Genomic DNA, 20957 nt, shown 5'->3' with positions numbered 1-20957 from the left:
AGTTCAAAGTGCATATTGGAGACTAAAATAATAATCTTTACTATTGTGAAGATTTAAAAAATGTGGCTACTTATTTAACAGATAAAAATGATTACAGCAAAACATCCGTCAGTGTATTCCTTGAAAAAACTCTAAAAGTATTTCTTTTAAATTGCTAAATTTTTATATATCTTTTATATATATTTTATATATATATCTTTGAGGAATGTAAAATATTTGTAATTTATCTTTTAAAGTTTTGACATTAGTAGTTGAATGTTTTACGTATGACAGAGTATGTATTATGCGTAGAACAGGGATGGGTTTATCAATTTATGAAACTGGTTTTTTATAAATAAAGTTGCATCTATTGTTTAATCATATTCCATCGTGCAATATTTAACAGATAAAAATCAATTTTTATTTTTTTACAAAATAAGCTAATTTAGATGTCTACGAACGTTATCGAATAAATATTTTTGAAGAAATATGAAAAAGTTCATAAAAAATATTAGTTTCAAAAAACGTTTTACATAATTAATAATAATTTTTTTTTAATTGCGTTTTTCTCGAAATATGTAATAAGGATCTTAAGGTGTTTTGAAAAACGGCTGCAGTGTATATGCATTAAAAATTGTTAAACTATCAATATTGAAGATTTTTTTGTCTATGAGGTTGTACCCCCTTAATACACGGGAGGGGAAGTTTATTAATTTTTAGAAATTTTTCCCACCCTATGCTTTTTAAGACCTCTCCTCCCCATACCTATTAATTTTATATATATATATATATATATATATATATATATATATATATATATATATATATATATATATATATATATATATATCAGACACTGATAAGAATAAAAACTTTCAGTGAAAATAGCCGTTAAAAATTGCCGACCTTTAAAAAATCTCATAAATTTCGATTTGTAATAGGGTTACCTTTAATTCTCACTATATTCTGAACTTATTAAGCATATTAAATCCTATTGAAATTATAACGAAATAGTTGTTAAAAAATGGGCATTTTTTAACAACTATTACATTATAATTTCAATAGGATTTAACGGCACCAAAATAATATTGGTTATTCGTGTTCTGTAATAAAATTCCCACCCACTTTTTTGTTATAACACCCCCACCCTCCGTGTATTAGGACTAAAATGTCCACTTATCCTTTTATTCCCACCCCTTTCCCCTTTAAATTAAGCACCCGAGACTATGGAATGACCCACCAGCGCACAGTGACCCAGGTCAACTTAAAAATGGCAAAATGTCCGAAAAAAAAAGTGAAAGTTTTATCGTTTTTAAATTTAAAATGTTAAAGTAAACTACGTTTTGGTCTAAAATCAACTTTAAATAATCTCACAGATATTATTACTGTGTAGTTTTAAATTGAGATATATGTGTAAAAAGTTAAACTTATTACCATAAAATTATGGAAATTTAAGGTATGGTTATCTTGTTAGCAACCTTATTTTCCACCTCCATACAAAACTTTATCATGATTTTTGTTAAAGGATATTTAAAATTAGATATTTAAAATTTATTAACTTTTTTTTCTTTAGATATAAAAAACAAGTTCTTTTTAATTTTTCTTTTAAAAATTCGGACGTTTGTGTAATATTTTATACAATCTTCACTTTTTATTTTGAAAATTAAAGAAACCTTATCATTATAATATTTGTTAATAAAGAAATTAGGTCTTAAAAGTAAAATGAAAAGGTTGGATCTATTTTTAAAAAATTCGCGAATCTGAAGTAAATAACGAAGCATTTCCTGAAATACTTATCAAATTTATCAAAAATTCCGAAGTATTTCCTAAAGATAAACTAGGTGAACTAAATAGAATAGTACAGAGTTTAATTTCAAAAATGAAATAAAAGCTTATTGATTTCCTATAAAAAAAAAACTTTATGGAGGTGTTATGATGTTTATTACTTTTTCTTCAGATTGCTGTTGAGATGTTGAGATTTTAATTGTTCATGCGACACAGAGATCGCAAAAAGTGACCAACGGAGCCGTCTAGTTACGTTGACCTGGGAGATGTAAAAATAAAAAAAGATTGTAAATGGTGTCATTGAACAAAAAATAAAAATCATAAGAAAATATAAAATATGTGACAAGACTTTTGTGAAGTAGAAAAACGAAGAGTAGACGATAAGGGGGCATGGGGAGAAACAACTAACGCTCTAGTCACTCTGTGTGTAGAACATATGCAACAAAGAACAAGTATTTGATATACTAATTTAGAGACTGTTGATGTCTACAGGTGTGATTGTGTTGTGCATTAGTATGTTCCGTTTGGTCGTCTAGTATGGTCTCGTTATGTTTTCGTTCACTTTTAAATAGGGTGAATAAAAAGCCAAACACACTCACTCCTTGCGCTTATGGGCTAGCACATTGTAGCCAGACGTAAGACTTACAGAATGGATTTCAATTGATTGAATGCACACATTAGTCACCGTAGGTCACAAGCCATCACTCTTAGCCAAAAGAGCTACTGCCCCGTGCTGGTGTGGAATGATGTACTATGGAGTGAGATTTTAGATCCCAGCACATAGTCAACGAGTGCTGATCTGACGTGCATTGTGGAGCTTCCGATTGAACGTGTGCGTGAGTGTCAGCGTAGTCATTAAGTTATTGAGCGTCGTAACCACATCCAGCGGGATAGCATAATGTCCGTTTTGTCGTCGTGGTGTACATTGGAAAAAATTGGGGCTTACCAGCCACAATGAATAAATTTGTTTGTTTATGCGATACAATGGTCACAAAAAGTGACCAACGGAGATGTCCAGTTACGTTGACCTGGGAGATGTGAAAATAGAAATAGATTGTAGATGATATCATCTCGTGAGAATTATAAATGAATGTAAAGACTATTTTGTAGGAGGAATAAAATTTTAGGACTCAGGGATAGGGTAAACAATAACTCACGCTCTAGTCATCCTACACAAATGCTGCGTGTCCTTGCAGCAGGTCTCATCGCCTGCACTTATAGGAAAAAAGACTCATTGATTATAGTGGGTCTTTACGTCACGCGGTATTTGACTCTTTTAACCCACCTCTCCCCTCCTCCTCGTAACGCATCCGTTACACTTTATTGATCCCTCCCCCAAAATTACGCAACAATTTTGGTCCCCTCCTCCCCTAAATTTTAATTTATGAGTGGGGAGGGGGGAGGGTTCAAAATTTTAGAGAATACAAAACAATTTTAAATATAATAATGTCAATAATTCTCTCAGCTTCTTTGAGTTAATTAACTAGTACTTTTCAGTCTGTTTAATGTTTTTTTTTCACCCCAATAGTTTCGTGTAAAATTGTATAAATTTACATCGCTACCCTAAACATGACATCAGTTTTAAAAACCTATTCTTCCGATATATAATACGCAGGGCCGGCGCTAGGGTATTTAATGTCCTAGGCAAAAAAAGAGTTCAAATAATACCCCTCGCACGAATATTACTACTCCGCAAATTTTTATAAGCGTAATTTAGAAAAAAATATTTTAATTTGAAAGTGCAAAAACATAAATACTAATATTATTAAAAACAGGATAAACATTATAAAATGGTGGACATAATTAAGTATTTAATATTTATTTTTGACGATTTATGGTTTCAGCCTCTCATCTTTTATTTACAAGATTATAAATATTTGATACGGGAAAAAGCGGGATTTTATGTAATTGAAAGAATATAGATAACAATTAAAAAAATTAATGAAAACTATTTTTAATATCTAATTGCATCAAAATAATAATAATTAACCTAGCTAAATACAAGAAATAATGAGTAATATTCTAGAATTAAGAGTAAAAATTGAAAACTTGAAAAATAATATACCTTTTATTTATAGCTTTTTATTTTTTTTAAGTGTCACTCCATTGACTAGTTTATAACTATATAAGTGACACCAAACCTTATTTATGTGAGTTTATAAAATATTATTGTAAATTTTCATATTTTATCGTTAAATAAATGGATTAGAATTTAGTTACACAGAGCAAAAAAACTTGTTTCTAATTTGACGGTTAAATTATAATTTATTCTATTTATATTATAATTATAATTCTCTAATAATTATTAGAGAATTTGAATTTTAGAAACTAGAAAGTTCATTTGTATTTTGAAAATATGTAATAATAAAGATAAAAGCATATTTAAATAAGTAATAAAAAAGGACGCAAAAAATAATTAAATTTTAATTTTTCTGGCCTTTTTTGTTGCAAATGTTTTTACAATTTCTTTCAAATTTAATATTGATGATTTTTCGTGTTTTTTCGAAATTATTGATTATCCCACCAGTCTTTCTTGTAACATTGTCGACCTTAAAGAATTTTTAATTATTTTTAATTTCGAAAAACTTCGCTAGCTATTTGCAACGGACAGTGGAAGTGTTAATAGTATTCTTAAAAAAGATTGGTAGACAGTCAATTAACGTTGTTCAACGATAAAAGTAAGTACTTCATGTGGTTTCATTTGTTGCGGGAGTCTTCCAGAAAGTAATTTAATTTCATTACAAAGATCCACTGCACTAAAATCTTTTTGAGAACCATGAGTTAAAATTTCTTTCTACAATTTTTCAATATATCTGCTGAAGATTTTGAACTTATAGAATGAAGATTTTGAATTTATAGAATAAATATCATTAAGGAAACCAAATATATTATTATATTGTTGCAGTTGTTCAAACCTTTCCGCAACAGACTGTATACCTGTGTCTAAAATTTTAAAATAAATTCAACTTTTAATTTTTCTTTTGGATCTTGCAATGCTTCATCTTGTGTTTCATATCTGAACTGTTGCTTTTTTCTCCTTCTCCTGATTTGTTCTTCTTCAAAATTTGTTACTGTTTCAACTTCTTTTGCAATTTCAGCAACATCAACAATAACTCTTTGAAAGCCTTCATCATTTCTCATTTTTACAAGTTTTTTTTAGTAATATTTAGTTGTTGTGTAGCTATATTCATATCAACGTTCTTATTTTGTAATATTTTATTAGAAATATTAACTTCAAAAAGAATGTCGTACCATGAAACAAGGGCTATCAAGAATTTGCAAATAGAATCTGCAAGCCCTTTAGCCTCATTTCGGGAAGAATTTCCTACTGATGTAGTTTGTAATCTTAGATCCTCAAATATTTGCATTAAAGCATCGGAAATTTTTCCGAGATTGGATTGTAATGGTTTTAAAGCATTAATGCGGCTTTCCCACCTTGTATCACGTATCTTTATCCATGGAGATTTTCAATTGGTAAATTAAAATTTTCCAATTGTTCAATTAATGTTTTTGCCAAAAAAGCACCTGTAGATTTCTGGTATGAACCCTAAGAAATGTACTTTAATTTTACCTAAACCCCCATCAGGTAATGTTGGTGATTCTAAATCAACAAAACGAATTATTATTGTCATTTGTTTTGTATGGCTTTTATCTTGGGTGCAGTTTATAATTATAGAATAATATTTAGCAAATTTTACTCTAGTCAAGATATTATCTTTAGCATTTGCTAATATTTGTATTAATTCGTTTTGAATTTCTTTTCCAAGATAATGAGCAGTTTTGATTTCTTGATTTTTAATTTTCCGTACATGTTCATTCACTAATGGGTCAAATAAAGCGAGATACTCAACAAATTTTAAAAAATTACCATTGACGCTATTGTAAAGCTTTTCATTTGTTCCACAAAATGTCAAGTTTTACGTAGCCAGTATTCTGATTAAGGCAATTAATCTTTCTAAAATTTGTCGCCGATATTGTTCTTTTTCTTTAATTTTTTTTGGTAAAAACGATCATTGGTTTTTTCTGTAGATAAACGTATATCAAGTGCTTTCCACTTTTGAAAATTAACGAGATGTGAATTACTTTTTTCATGAGAAGAAAGAAGTGCTCCAATATTCTTCCAATCATTTAAACCTGAACTTTCTAAAGCCGGCAAAACTACTTTTGCTTTTACCAAATAATTTACAACATAAACAAAAAACTACATTTTTTAAAACTGCATATATAAGCCAAGAACGGGAGACTTCTTCTACATTTAGTGATGTCCGCGTGTAATAGATTGATGAAAATTTTCTTTTTTGTTTATCTCGATATCGTGGAAATTTGTTTTTTTAATTTGATGCGATCTATTTTGTATAACAAATTGCCGAAAATTGTCACTAAAATGAGTGAGCCAATTTGTGGGGTCGCTGTGGTCCGCAGATGATAATAAGCTAATTTGGGTTTCAGTTTTAATTTGCCTTAAAACATTAACAGCATGAGTTGCTTTAGGTAGATAAAATTGATTTTCATTGATATTTACAATTTCATTTTGTTGACTCAAAATAATAGCATTATTAACAGTTTCATCGTCAACTATCACTTTAGGTTTTTTACTCACACTTCTATCGCCTTCAGTAGCAGAATCAGTACCTGTAGAATGTGTTTCTGCAATAAAATATTTAAAAATAGCTCCTCTTTGACTTTCTTTATTTTTCTTTACTGATAGTCCCTTTTTCTCAGACATGGTTAAAAAACGTAAGGAATGTGTAAAATTAACTAATTACTTGCTAGCGTAAAATAGTAGAATTTAAGTAATACACTATCTTTTAAATCAATGAGAATATTGTCAGTTAAATATTTATTTTAAATAAAATTATTAGGCAAGCGCTAAAAAGTTAACTCTTTCGCTTCCGCCGTTTTAACAAAATTCTTTTCGCTATGACCGCACATTTTTTTGAATAAAATTTGGATGACATAACATTGACAACTAATTAAAATCCGAATAGTATACCTTTTTAAAGCATAACAAACTATATATCAACAGAAAGCTAAACAAATGAACTTTTTAATTAAATAAGTTTTTAACCCGCATCATTGAACAATAAGAACTGCAAAGTACTTTATTCATTGTTTTTATAAATAGTAACTAAAACATATAGTCCAAAACAGAACTCATTCAATGTATAAAAAGAACGTTTTTCTCCAAAAGACCTTTGTAATTACTTAGCTAAATACTCATACGCTTCTACAAGTTAAATTTTACAATGTTAACACTGCTTTATTTTACTAATTACGAACTAAATTTAAAGAAATTTCTTTATCAAGAATTACTCAAGATTTTTTAACTTTGTCAAGTGATAACTAATTATAATTACATATTATGGTTCATATTTGTACTTGATTATGTAGAGAACTAATTAAACTTTAAGAAAAAACAAATTATATGTGTCTAGAATGAAGATTTATGCACAAAACAGGTTAAATTGTGAGGCATACTCGAAAGCCGCTACCAGAGGCTTGCGGTCATAATAGAAAAAAAAATAAAAATCCGCTATCAGCGGTAGGGTAAGAGTTCAATTGATATTTATTCAAAGAATCAGAGGCAGATAGAAGACGTATCTAGTACTCTGTTAACCAAAATCTAGCGAATGAATGTGACTGATTGAATATGAGGGCGATCAAAGGAACATGAAGAATAACGAACAGATAATATACAATTATGTTTGTTGTGTTTATAATTTAAAAAGTAAATATTTCCTTTATTTATATATTTAGCCAACTCCAGTTGTTTATAATCTCTCATTTTACTAATATAAACACATACGAGAGACAAGAAGCAGGAGTCATTAACTAATAGCATAACAACACTACATGTTGCTTTTGCCTATAGCCTGCGAGTGCTACGCTAATTTGCCTTGCAGTTTATGCTCAATTACTAGATATGGAAAATTTCTCATCGTTATATATAATGTATTATAAAATTATAATTTTACTTGAATTAGATTTTTATATTTTATAGGCAGTTGCCTAGTTTGTCTAGCGCCGGCCCTGATAATACATACAAAATAGTATATACATAATATATAATACATAATAGTATATTATACATGCAAAATTATTATTTTATAAATACAATTTTCTTATGCAACGTTAGCGTGGACAAGTGGATTCCGCTTCAGGCTAGTAGACCAAGGGATCTAGGTTCGCGTCTTGGTATTGAAACAACTTATTTTTTAGTTGGTGCACAAAAGTTGTTTTTTTATTGCTGCACACTTTTGTGCAGCAACTAAATCAAAGAGCTTGCACTGCACGTAGACTGTTACAGCCGTAACAGTTCGTTAACAGGCTGTAACTATTCCGTTAACGGAGTAGTTGTAACTATTCCGTTAACGGAGTAGTTGTAACTATTCCGTTAACGGAGTAGTTGTAACTATTCCGTTAACAGAGTAGTTGTAACTATTCCGTTAACGGAGTAGTTACACATCTACAAAGTAAGATTTAGACGTACTTGATTTTACAATCAACGTGTAGATACATCAACTGAGGGTTTTGGTTTGGTCAGATACTCTTTTAATTAAAAGAAAGTCTTCTCTAGATTTAAAACTAAAAAAAATGTTGCGTCACAAAATTGACCCCCCCCCTTCCCCTCGTAACAATTTGTTTTTTTTTTCGTTTTTAATTAAAACTTGCCGTATAAAGTAGCGAATATTAGTTCATTGCTTTCATTCATTACACAAATTATACATTTAGTTCCTATTAGTAAAAAAACTCATGCTCATGCAGATGGTGCTAATTATCAAACCTCAAAAACCAATATATGCAACGTTTGATGGCATAGTGCACGTTTTAAAATTAAAACTTGTGTATAAAATAACTTAAAATAGTTCATTGCTTACATTCAACATGAAAAGAATACATTTAGTTCCTTTAATTCAAGAGTTAGGAATTAATCATGATAACTTACTCGAGGCTCTTCTACGTGAGTTTTGTAGGTCTATACTATGAAAGTATTGAAAAACCTGAAATGATAAATCTAAAGAAAACTCTAATAATATTTAAATGTAAATTCCGATCAAAGTTGCGGAAGTATGCAAGAACCTTCTCTAGACTTTTAGAACACGAGCGAACTTGGTTGAACAAAGATATTACTGTTAACAAAAAAAATGTTGCATCAGGTTCAGGTAGAAAGTGCAAGAACTGGGAAGATTTAGGTGATAGAAGCAGAAGATCTAAGGTATTAATAAATAAATTAAATTCAACCCAGTTAAAAAAATAGTTTACAAGCTTAAATATTAAATATTATTATGTTTAAGGTTGCCAAATTAGCTGAACATCCTGCTGAAGCATTGGCATTAGCTTCAATAAAAAAAGCCACTAGAGATCCTAGCAAAAAATGACTTCGTTGATCTTGTGAAAAGTGCTACAAACTCTGAAAAAGATAAAATCAAAAAGATAAATTTTCTGATAAAAATGAAAACCGAAGATGAGACGGAAAAATTGATAAGAAATGAATAAGAACTTTTAAAAGCAGAAATAAATAGACTAGTCAAGTTTGAAGTAAAGTTAGAAGTAGAGGAAGGCAAACCGGATATGACTATCACATTTAAGTTCAAACTAGATTTAACCATGTTTGATGGTAAAGTGGTTAATGCCCTCACTAACACTCTGTCCTCGCAATCATGTAATGTTTGCGGAGCTAAGCCCAGTGAACTTAATAACCCAGCATTGATCAGATCTAAACCAATCAATGAAAAAGCTTTATCTTTGGGTCTTTCTACTCTGTATTGCTGGCTCAGATGTTTTGAATATATTTTACATTTAGGATATAAATTCGACATTAAAAAATACTTTGCCAAATCCCCTGCTGAAAAAGCATTAGTAAAAAGTAAAAAAACAAACATTCAACTGAGGTTTAAAGAAGAGTTAAGTCTTATAGTTGATATGCCCAAACAGAGTTTTGGCAACACTAACGATGGAAACACTGCCAGAAGAGCATTTGAAAATGCTGAAACTTTCGCTGATATAACGGGAGTGGCAGTAGATGTAATTATTAGATTGAGGACAATCCTAATAGCAGTATGCTCCTGTTATGAGTTGAACTCTGAAAGTTTTGGCCAGTATTGCTATGAAACTACAGCTCTTATACTCAAAAACTATTGCTGGTATGTGATTCCCCCAACTGTTCATAAACTCTTGGAACATGGTGTGCAGATATCTGAGGCATTAGAATTGCCAATTGGTTACTTCTCTGAAGAATCACAAGAGGCTCTAAATATAGAAATTCGCAAAGCTAGATTAAACCATACAGCCAAGATATCTAGAAAGAATGTTATGAAAAACCAGTACCAATACTTGATGATTAGAAGTGATCCTGTAATATCAAACACTTGTTTTAAAAAATACAAGGTTGAAAATGGAAAAACACTTACCCCTGAAGTTTTATCTTTGTTAATGCTGTAATAATGAAATAAAGCCATTTTATTAGTATTAGGTTTTCTTTTTTTGTTTTCTTGAAAGAAAAACTAGATAAGATAAATATTTATTTTGTTTCTAATATATTTTAATATTATATAATATTAAAATATTTTTCGAACCAGTTTTTCTTTTTAATTAATAAATGTTTTGGTTTGAGGAACTTAATTTTTTAAAATTAAGTCAGTCATTGTGCGCGTAAAAGTCTCTAACGCGTATACGCGTAAGTAGTAAGAGCCTTAGGCACAAGAAATATTTAGATAAAAAATATGTAGTATTCTTTTATATGGTATTTTGTATCAAGGAATTCGATTTTTTTATTTAGGTTATATTTTACGCGCGTAAAAGACAGTTACATGCGTATGCGCGCGCCTTACGCGTCATAGGTACGCGTAAAAATTATTTTTAATGAAAAATTTAAATTTTTTGAGCCAAAATACGATAATATTGATGTATCACATAATTATATATGATAGTTATATAATTTTTGCCGTTTTTTCACCTTTCTGACTCACTGTGCACCCCCACCCCCCTCCTTCCTTCCCTCACGTAATGCGTGACTTAATTTGTGGACAAGTATATTTGTAAATAAAAAAAGTATATTTATAAATATAATAATATAATAGTTATATTTCAAATATAAATAAATATATATGGAAAATATATTGTATAACATGGTTAACACTTTTGTAAAACAAAGTATGTCAAATCACATTATATGTTATCATTATCTTCGCATTCAAAATACTTTTTTTAAATTTCACCACCGTTCTCCGAGCTGATTTTTTCATCATTCGATGACTTGATCTATATTTTTGTTACTCTTAAAAAAACAGCTGCCTTAAAGTGCCATAAATATACTTTTATGGAGTTTACACAAGCGGTGTATTTATTAAACAATTATTTTTTTGCGGTAATTTAAATGAAACTTTTTTATTAAAAAGATTTTATTTTAATTAAATATATTTTTTTAACATTTCATTTTAATGAACTATATATATATTTATATTTATTATAATACTTTTATGTATTATATATATATATATATATATATATATATATATATATATATATATATATATATATATATATATATATATATATATATATATTATTATTATTATTATTATTATTATTATTATTATTATTATTATTATACTTTTTTTATTTACAAATATACTTGTTAAATATATATTTTAAAAATATTTCACTTTAAAAAAAAAAAAATTGTTTTGCGGAAACTTTAAAGGTTTTTTTGTTTTTGCGGTAACTTCGATAAAAATATTTTCGTTCGACTTTTTCGCTCCACTGTGCGACCTCTAAAGTGATTTACAATACCAAATGTTGAGAAATTTAGCCCTTTCTCACAATGTAAAAATATATCCTAGTCTTAATAAGCTAGGGGAAGAAATGCTGAAATGTTATCCTGAACGTGTTCAATTCACTGAAATGTCAGCAAAATGCTCATTATAAAGTATGCTAAATTACTAGGATTATAGATATGATATGTTTACTAGGATTATAGATATGATTGATTTAAGGGAAAGTTGTAAAGTTGAGATGAAACGGAATTTTATATGTGAAAATTGGGTTTGATGGGGCTTCAAGTCAAAGTATTTACAATCAAAAATTTGATAGCCTTAATTTTACTCAAGAATCAAAGCAAGAAGATAGCTTGTTTAGCACAGCAATTGTGCTAAAAAAAACGCAAAAAAAACGCAAAAAAATAAATAAATAAAAATTGTAATTAAGTTGAAAATTTATGATTAAGCTACCCAAAATATAAAATAAAATCTTATTAACTTGGATACAAAGTGAACAAGTGTAAAAAGTATGATAAGACAGTTGTCAGAATACTTATGAGTGATAAAATGCTGTAGTTTGATACTGTTTGCAAAGTTTATCAATTTTTTAAAATTACCTTTAATCTCATTATAACTAATCTTACTCAAAATAAAAAAATAAAAATTTATTGCTATACAATCGTATCTAAACTATAGAAAACTTTCAAACTTTAATGGTGAATTATTTGAAGTGGCATACAATTTAGCTCATTTAGATTTTTCACGAAATTTTTACAGACTTAAGTTATGGTTTTACTATTATTATTATATATTACTTTTATTTATTAAAACAATCTAAATAAAAATGTAAAGAGAATTTGATAAATAAGTAAAATATTTTTCTAAGTGATACTTATAAGAAATAAAAATGTAAGTTAATTTAATAACTTTTTTTTTAATAAAATTTATATTAACAGTTTCAAATTTGATGCCACCAATAAACTTTCTTTTAGAAATCATTTTATTTTGGCTAACTAAAGAATTAAAGAAAGAAATCAATTAAAAAAAAAACTGCCTTAATAAATATCATCAAATTCTTTTTTAAATGAAGTATGAAGTTGGGAATTACTAAAAAAAAAATAATAAAAAATATCGTTAAAGAGCAAGGAAACGGTTGGCAGACAAAAAGATGAAGGTTGTATGAGTCAGCAAAATATGAAGATAAAAAGAGTTCTAAAGCATTAAAGTGCAAAAAAAAAAATTAAATAAATAAAAGTTTTTAAAGCATGAACAAACAGATATAGTAAAAGGATGCAACTTTCCTGAATGATAAGTGACAATGAGTTTTAGTAGATATAACTAGAGATAATAGCTTGTTTAAGTAACAACCATGGTAGTATTAGTAAAAAAGAGAAAGAGATACAACCTTACAATAATGGGAGAGTGGCTCAAGCTTGGCAGATAAAGCAGGTTTAACTACGTTTACAATGCATTTTTGGGCCATGTCTAGAAGAAAAAGAGCATCGTTAGGAGAACCAGGTTATTCCATTGCATAAAAGGATGAATAAGAGATTTATAGAGGTAGAGAATGGAATCAGGAGTAAGAAAGAGAGATGCGACTTGAGCAGATACAATGGATTGTATATATGGTTTTTTTCAAGTTAAAACTCACAAGCAACTGCAAACCCCATGCTGTAACAAAAAAGAAATCAGATTCATAGTCAGCTGCCTGTTCTAAGCGATCAAAAAGATAAGACGTTTTTAAAGACTGGAGTATAAATTTGAGTCGTCAGCAACTAAAGCCACTTTAGATGTAAAATTGTCAGGAAGATAATGTAGATAAAAAAACAATTAGGACCAAGGATAAAACCTTGAAGTACCCCAGAAATTACTGTAATTAAAGAAAAGTGTTTGCCTTTGAGAATGACTTATAAATAAAATTTTTTGAAAAAACTGTATATGGCACAATGTAAAAATTATGAAAAACTTATTGATAATGCAATGTATAAATGCCAGTCAAGTATAGAAAAAAAGTCCAAAACATATCTCAAATTATTTTATCCTTATATTTACAAATCAGTTTAAACAAAAAGTTTTATTATCAAGAAAGGTAAAATAGCAATTATTTTAATTTTTTTAAATAGTTATAGTGATGAGATAGTTGTGATGAAAAGAAACAAATGTGACTCCTATTTTCAAGATTGATGTTATATTAAATCCCTCAAAGTACCTTACTGGTATCTATAACATCAGTTATTTTAAGAAGATTTGAGAAAGTGGTTCATCATTTTGATGATGAACCATTTTCTCAAACATTTTTTGCTACAAAAAAATCTAGTCAATAAAATTCATAATGGTGTTATTATTTTCTAAATCTTAAATAATCAGTTTACATGAAACAATTGAATGAAATAATAAACTACCTAAACAAAAGACTTCAGAAATGTTATTAATTTTGACTTAATATCACACTTTAATTTTTAACAGACAAAGTAAAGCAAACAAATTCATTAAATAGTTTAGCAGTTTTTTTTATTAAATAAAAGTGATTTTAGGACAGCATTCATCAAGTGGAAAGAAGTTTTAAACAGTTTACCTCAAGGTTCAGTTTTTGGGTCAATTTTTTTTATATATTACCCAATAAACACAAAATGTATTCACCACAATTATAAAACGATTTAAAACATTTTAATATATATATTTTTGATGTTTAAAACTTTTCTTGTGTTTACTGATTAATGACTTACAATATATAATTAAATTTTCATTAAAACTATATGGCAATAATATAAGCTATTTGAATAAAAAACAAATCAGAAAGAACAAAACTTCAAGACAAGATTAGGTAACAAGAATACTTCAAAGTTTTAACTGTTATAAATTTTAACTATTATAATTTTTAACTGTTATAAAGTAATCTCTTCTGTAACTATTTTATACACTATAGTTTTTTATTTGATAAATGACAGATTACTTATGAAAACAGTTTTGAATAGAACTTTTTGCTACAAACTGAATTAAAATGATTTCAAGTTGCACAAATTTTTTTGTAAATGAACAACAATAACAGTCTTTCCATTTTTTCCTAAAAAGTAGTAGTTAAGATTTTTATTTATTTTATTTTTATTATCATTTTTTCATTTTTATCATTTATTTAATATTTACATTTTTATTTATTAGTTATTGTAGTATTCTGACAACCTTGAAATGAAAACCCTTTGTTTCCATTTATGATTTTTTTATAATTGCTTGCTATTAAAAGAATTATAATCAATTTTATTCAATACTTGTTCATACAATAATGTACATTTTTATTTAAGCAAGTTTATCAAGGATGCTATCTATACTTAATATAGATAGGAGGCTTATTTAGCTTTCAAGGTTGTAGTTTTCAACCCCTTATTTGTATTTTGAACCCCTTTTGTATATGGAACAATTTAAAAGAGTTTTAAAAGAAAAAAATTTTTTTTTCATTTACTTTGTTTATTTTTTATTACATATTTATATTTATTCTTGTTTTAATTTTTATTTACTTGTTTTTGTTTTTAGATCAGGCTCAAAGTTTATTAGACCAGATTAACGATGCTTCCGATTTGTTCAAGAAAGTTAGAGATGCATACAAAAAAAGAAAATTTGAAATTTCGTTATATGATAATTGTGTCGCTAAAATATCATTTATCAATGAAATATATTCAATAACAGCTGATAACCAAAAGTGTAAAAATGGAATCGATCTTGGCCAAGTTATCAATAAAGTATTCAAAAGCTTGAACATTGATCATTTATCTTCAGGTAAAAAATAATTTAGTTTAAATCTTTTTAATATCAGTTTGTTTTATATAGGTGTCCTATATTCTTTACAAGAATGCTTTTTTAATACCAGGGATTATATATAAAGCCAAATAGATGAAAAAAAATAAAAAAGAAAAATATAGTATTAACATAAGAAAACTGGTAGGAGTTGTTCAAACTACCAGCAATTTTTAAGTTTTTTCCTTTACCTAAACATATATTTGAAACAATTTAAAAAAATAATTTATTTTCTTTTAATATTTATTTATTTATTCAAACACTCAGAAGTTCTAGAAGTAGTTCGCTTTAAAATTATCTTCATACTTAAGCAGGTTCAGAGTGTTTAAAGGTCTCTTGGAACTAGAGTGGATTCAAAATATAATATATGTGCACCCACAGTACTCAGGTCAGGAAAAAAATATTTATCAGATCCAATACATGTTTCAGGTATTGCTATAAACCAAAATATTGTTGCTAAAAAGTACAGAGGTTTTTCTTGTTTAAATCAATGGACTGTTGTTTTTTCCTTAAAAAAATTTTAAATAAGGAAAACTACCATTGATTAAAGCTGTATTGTAAAAATATATTTTTGAGAGAAAAAATGATTCTGAAAAAGAAACAAGACTAATTGCAAATCATCTAATTAGCAATATCATTGAAAAACTTTTGGTTACCTGCTAGTATTTCAACAAAGGCTAGCAAGTGTTGATCAGATTGTCTGTTTGGTAACCGAATATGACACACTGAAAAAAATTCATGAAAATAGTCGACAAGAAAAGCAATGCTTGAAAATACATTTTTAATATTGAAACTAGACCATCTGTTTGATATATCACATACAAACACTTACATATATGTAAAACACCGGTAACGAAGAGTGGCTTATTTACTAGAAATTCTCAAAAAGTCAACAAAAGTTCCCTAAATTGGGCTCAATGGCTGGAATAGACAAAGTCCTTGTTGAAAAAGAACAACAACGTTTCATTAAACTACAGCATCATAAATGAATAAAAAAACCTTGAATTTTACTCAACCATTACTGATGAAAATAAAGTCAATGAGGGGGCAGAATTTTCATAGAGCAAAATCAGCTAACAGAATAAAAAAAGCTTAACTAATTGAAAATATTTAGATTCCACTTAAAATTTTTGAAACTAATTGCAATGGAAAAATCTTCAAGCAAGCTACTGGAAAAAAAGGTAGTGGAGCTTATTCTATTTTTTTTCAGTGGACATGTTTATTTTTCTACATTTGGTATACTGATTCTGATCATCATGCAAGTTGGATGTCAAAAGCCATTATACAAAATTATTTCTACTCAGTTGTACTTTTGAACTGAATGATTAAAAACCAAAATTGGTTGAAAGGATGATTGGTTGAAAGTACATTTGCCTTTTCTACGAAAAATACTTTCTGCAAGCTGCTTTTAGTGCTGCTGCTCCAGCTAATGGCCTTTATTTCTTTTATTTAATGAGGAAATTTAAATCAATTGACCTTGGAAATCCAAAAGAAACTATTAAGTCCATTAAACAACACCTGGGATACCTATCTGAGGAGCTAGTAGTCTTTTCTTTGTTCAATGACTCTGTGAGTTCTTCGATGACTTTGTGAGTTATTCGGAAAAAACTATGATGGGTCAGAAACTTATAAACTTACCAAGACCAAAAGTACTCACTCCTTACAAGCCCAAGCCTTCGATTATTATTTGGCATGACAAAGAGAAACATTTTTTTATTCCATCAGAGCATTGGAACAAATTCAAAGACTTTGTTGCAAAAACGTTGCAAAAAAATTTGTATGCAAAATTTCTTGTGTCAATGGTATTGCAGATCGAGGTATCAAGCTTATAGGAGACATCAAAAACAAATATTTTGATCTAGTAGAGAGAGAGAGAGAGAGCAACTTGCTCAAGTTGTGGAAAAGCATCGGAAAAGCTTTAAAGGAGCATAGTAATGATGCTCAAAGAGATCAATTAAAAGAAATTTTCAACAAATAAAAAAAATTCCATTTCAGTTACCTAATTTGTATATATTTATTATTATTTTAATAAATCTTTTGTGGGATTTGTACAAATAGTCGTAAATTAATCAAATTTTGTATAATTTTTCTCAATGATTATTAATTAAATTCTGTGAACCCCACTAAGAAACAATAACAATTAATAAATAATTTAATGTAGTTTCAAATTAAATTTAATTACAATGCAGTACTGTAAAATGCAATACATATATATATAATATATATATATATATATATATATATATATATATATATATATATATATATATATTATATATATATAATATATATATATATATATTAAATATATAATATATATATATAATATATAATATATACAATATATATAAATATATATATATATATATATGTATATATTATATATATATGTAATATATATATATATAATGTATATATATAATATATATATATATATATATATATATATATATGTATATATATGTATATATATATATGATATATATATGTATATGTATATATATGATATATATATATATAATATATATATATATATATATATATATGTATATACACATATATATATATATATATATATATATATATATATATACATATATATAATATATATATATATATATATATGTATTATATATATAATATATATATATATATATTATATATATATATATATTATATATATAATATATATATATATAATATATAATATATACAATAATATATATATATATATATATATATATATATATATATATATATATATATATATATATATATATATATATATATATATATATATATATATATATATATATATATATATATACACAGTTGTAAATATATTTTTTTAGGATTTATTCAAAGCAATAGCTTTTTTATCCAATCACTAAAGGTTACCAATGAATATGTTTCATTCAGCGCAACATACAAAGGTCCTTACTCACATACTCAGTCAATGCTTCACCTAAAGTCTGTGCATCTTCAATTAAAGATTTTTAAAAATGCTGAAAACAATTTTAATTTTATATTAAATGGAAAGATGAACAACTTCAATGTAAGAGTAGAATACAAATTGACAGGTATTTGTTAAAACAGTAATTATTAAAACAGCTATATACAATTAATACATATTTTTAACAACAAAAAAACAATTAATAATTTGATTTTAAGCAATTTATTTAGTAGTAACACAGGCGTTATTCTGTGAATCTCTGTGCATAATGATTGCACGAAAAAATTCTGCTTCAATTTATATTGTCTGTTTATTTGGTGCTTGTCTCCATTTTAATACTAGTTTTATAAAATTGTTTGCATAATATAGTATAATAAATTATTACGTATATACTTATAAATAAATAAAATATCTATTGCTAAAACTCCCTATCCTATTCCTTTTTTTCCAGTTTCTCCCTTTCAAATATTTTAGATATATAAAAAGTATTTTATTTATTTTATCAAACTCAGTAAAACTCCGAAAGCAGAATCATTATGTAAATATACCTGATTTTGATGAACCATTTAATGAGAGATTTAGCATAACTTTTATCTTTCCACATTATATTTATTGCCTTAACATTATATAGTTTGCTAAATTTGTGCTTTCTGTTGTTATATATCATTCACCACAAAATAAAACATTTTTACTATTAAAATATGTTTATACAATTAAATTAAAAAAAAGTTTGTTTTACAACAGATTCTAAAAAACTACGATGCATTTTAGCATTTGATAAATTAACATTTAAAACAATAAAAAATGTTTAAAAAAATAAATCACATGCTGGCATTACTTACTTAAAACATTGACCCATTATTGTATAAATAACATCCACACTTTTGGAGCAGTAAAAAATTTTTTAACAAATCAACATTTACTTTTTTTTGACCTGCCAAATCATCTAGTTTAGGTTAGTTTAGTAATATAACTGTTACTAGGATTTCTTATACATTGACTTTTCTAAAGTTATTATTTTGTTATTATTTATTGTTATATAGGCATAACATGACATTTTACTGTTAAATTTAATAAATCATTTTTTTTGACCATTTAAAAAATGCTGTTTAATATGCATAACATGACACTATTTATTGTTAAATTTGATAAACCAATTTTTAACTATTCAAATGCTATAATTAGGTCATCTTGAAGAGCTGGTATAAAGTTGGTGTTGTAAATTTGATTAAAGATTTTAGTATCATCAGCTAAAAAAGTTAGATTTGTTAGTTAAACTTTTTTTTAAGTCATTAATAAAGATGACATATAAAAGTGGACCTGAAGCCAAATGGAGTGCAACTATAAACATCTTTCTGACTCAATTTGTCTCAATACTACTCTTTGCTTCCTTTTTTCTAAGAATGATGTAATGGATGAGGCTAGACAATTAATACCATTATTTCTTAAATGTTCTCCATGCAGGTTTATAGATGGCCAATAGTCTCTAACAAATTTTTATTTTTGAGATATGAATCCTGATTGATGTTGCACATTAATCAGATTATTAATGGTCCATAATCTTTTTGCGCATGATTATCCACTTTTTATTGGTTTTTAGGTTTCAATGGATTATTAGTATATAAAAGAAGTTCTATCAGCTAGTATAAAAATGCTATTAAATGAGATTACAGCATTTCTTGTGTCATGATTTAAATACATGATTTGGCAGAGAAATACATATTCCCTACGCATTAAAGAAATGCTTCAAAATAGCAGTTCTGTTTACTAAGGAATTTTTAAATTTTAATAAAAGTAATCAGCAACTTACTAGTTGGGGAGGCTACTTTTTTTTAAATAGTTTTTCTTAACATTTTATTTTTAACTCTCTCTTACTTCTAGAGGCACGCTCGAGTATTTTAAATGTGCTTAACCATCTAGTAACATTGTCCATAACTGACACTTATAGTAAAGAATATATTTGAATCCTAAAATTAAACAAATGACAAAATTTTTCAATTTGTGTTTTAAACTTTTAAATAAATTTATATAAGATAATTACTATGAAAAGTTTGGTTATAAAAATCTATTACAATTTAAGTACATGCAATTGTGCTTTAATTTGTATAGTGCTTAATTTTTTTTTAAATTTTCACTGTTCCTATGATATTAATGCTTTTACCATCATAGTTAATGACATAGTTAATAATAATATTAACATCTTATGTGTTTACTTTATTTGAAAAATGCAGCTCTATATAAATGCAAAAGTATAGATTATTTTTATAATCATTTTTTTTTTAATTACAATATTTTATTATTGCTATGAGTCACACATTTTTACTTGCAAAAAGTTATGTACATTATTTAAAAAATATTTATATAATAAATAGAATAATCAAATATTTAATTACTAATGAGCTTAGGTGTTTTTTTTATTATTGTTTGCATTATTTTTATCTATGTCACAAATATGTTATGTTTATATACTTTTTTAATGTTTTTTTAGAGAATCCCATTGCTTATATAATAGTTACTGTAAAAACAGCAAAAGTTGAAGATTTCATTAAAGCTTGGGGTTTGCAATCCTCTGATTTGAGTTCATTTCCTTTTGAAAATATAAAAGATTCACAAATTAGTGGAGAGTTTAAAGGCAAGTTTTTATTTATTAATGTCAGATTATGCATTATCATTTCCTTTTTTTCAACTTTAAA

The 20957-nt window shown here is 26.8% G+C and overlaps 1 protein-coding gene across 2 annotated transcripts in view; it reads left to right on the top strand.

Annotated features, from left to right (window-relative positions):
• The window catches only part of LOC136072068 (uncharacterized), a 143843-nt gene that overhangs the window by 10597 nt on the left and 112289 nt on the right, over window positions 1–20957 (top strand). Inside the window, exons 1-4 of one of the 2 annotated variants that reach the window (XM_065820192.1) lie at window positions 11455–11692; window positions 15051–15293; window positions 18164–18391; window positions 20753–20896. In XM_065820192.1, the coding sequence (XP_065676264.1) occupies window positions 18268–18391; window positions 20753–20896 (268 nt within the window). In that variant the 5' untranslated portion in view covers window positions 11455–11692; window positions 15051–15293; window positions 18164–18267. Of the gene's footprint in view, window positions 1–11454; window positions 11693–15050; window positions 15294–18163; window positions 18392–20752; window positions 20897–20957 lie in introns of those variants that run through there. The other variant, XM_065820191.1, reaches the window with a different exon arrangement.

The sequence above is a fragment of the Hydra vulgaris genome, chromosome 15, assembly GCF_038396675.1.
Source record: "Hydra vulgaris chromosome 15, alternate assembly HydraT2T_AEP".
Classification (NCBI taxonomy): Eukaryota; Metazoa; Cnidaria; class Hydrozoa; order Anthoathecata; family Hydridae; genus Hydra; species Hydra vulgaris.
Note: the sequence above shows the minus strand (reverse complement) of the source record. Positions and strands in the feature narration are given on the sequence as shown.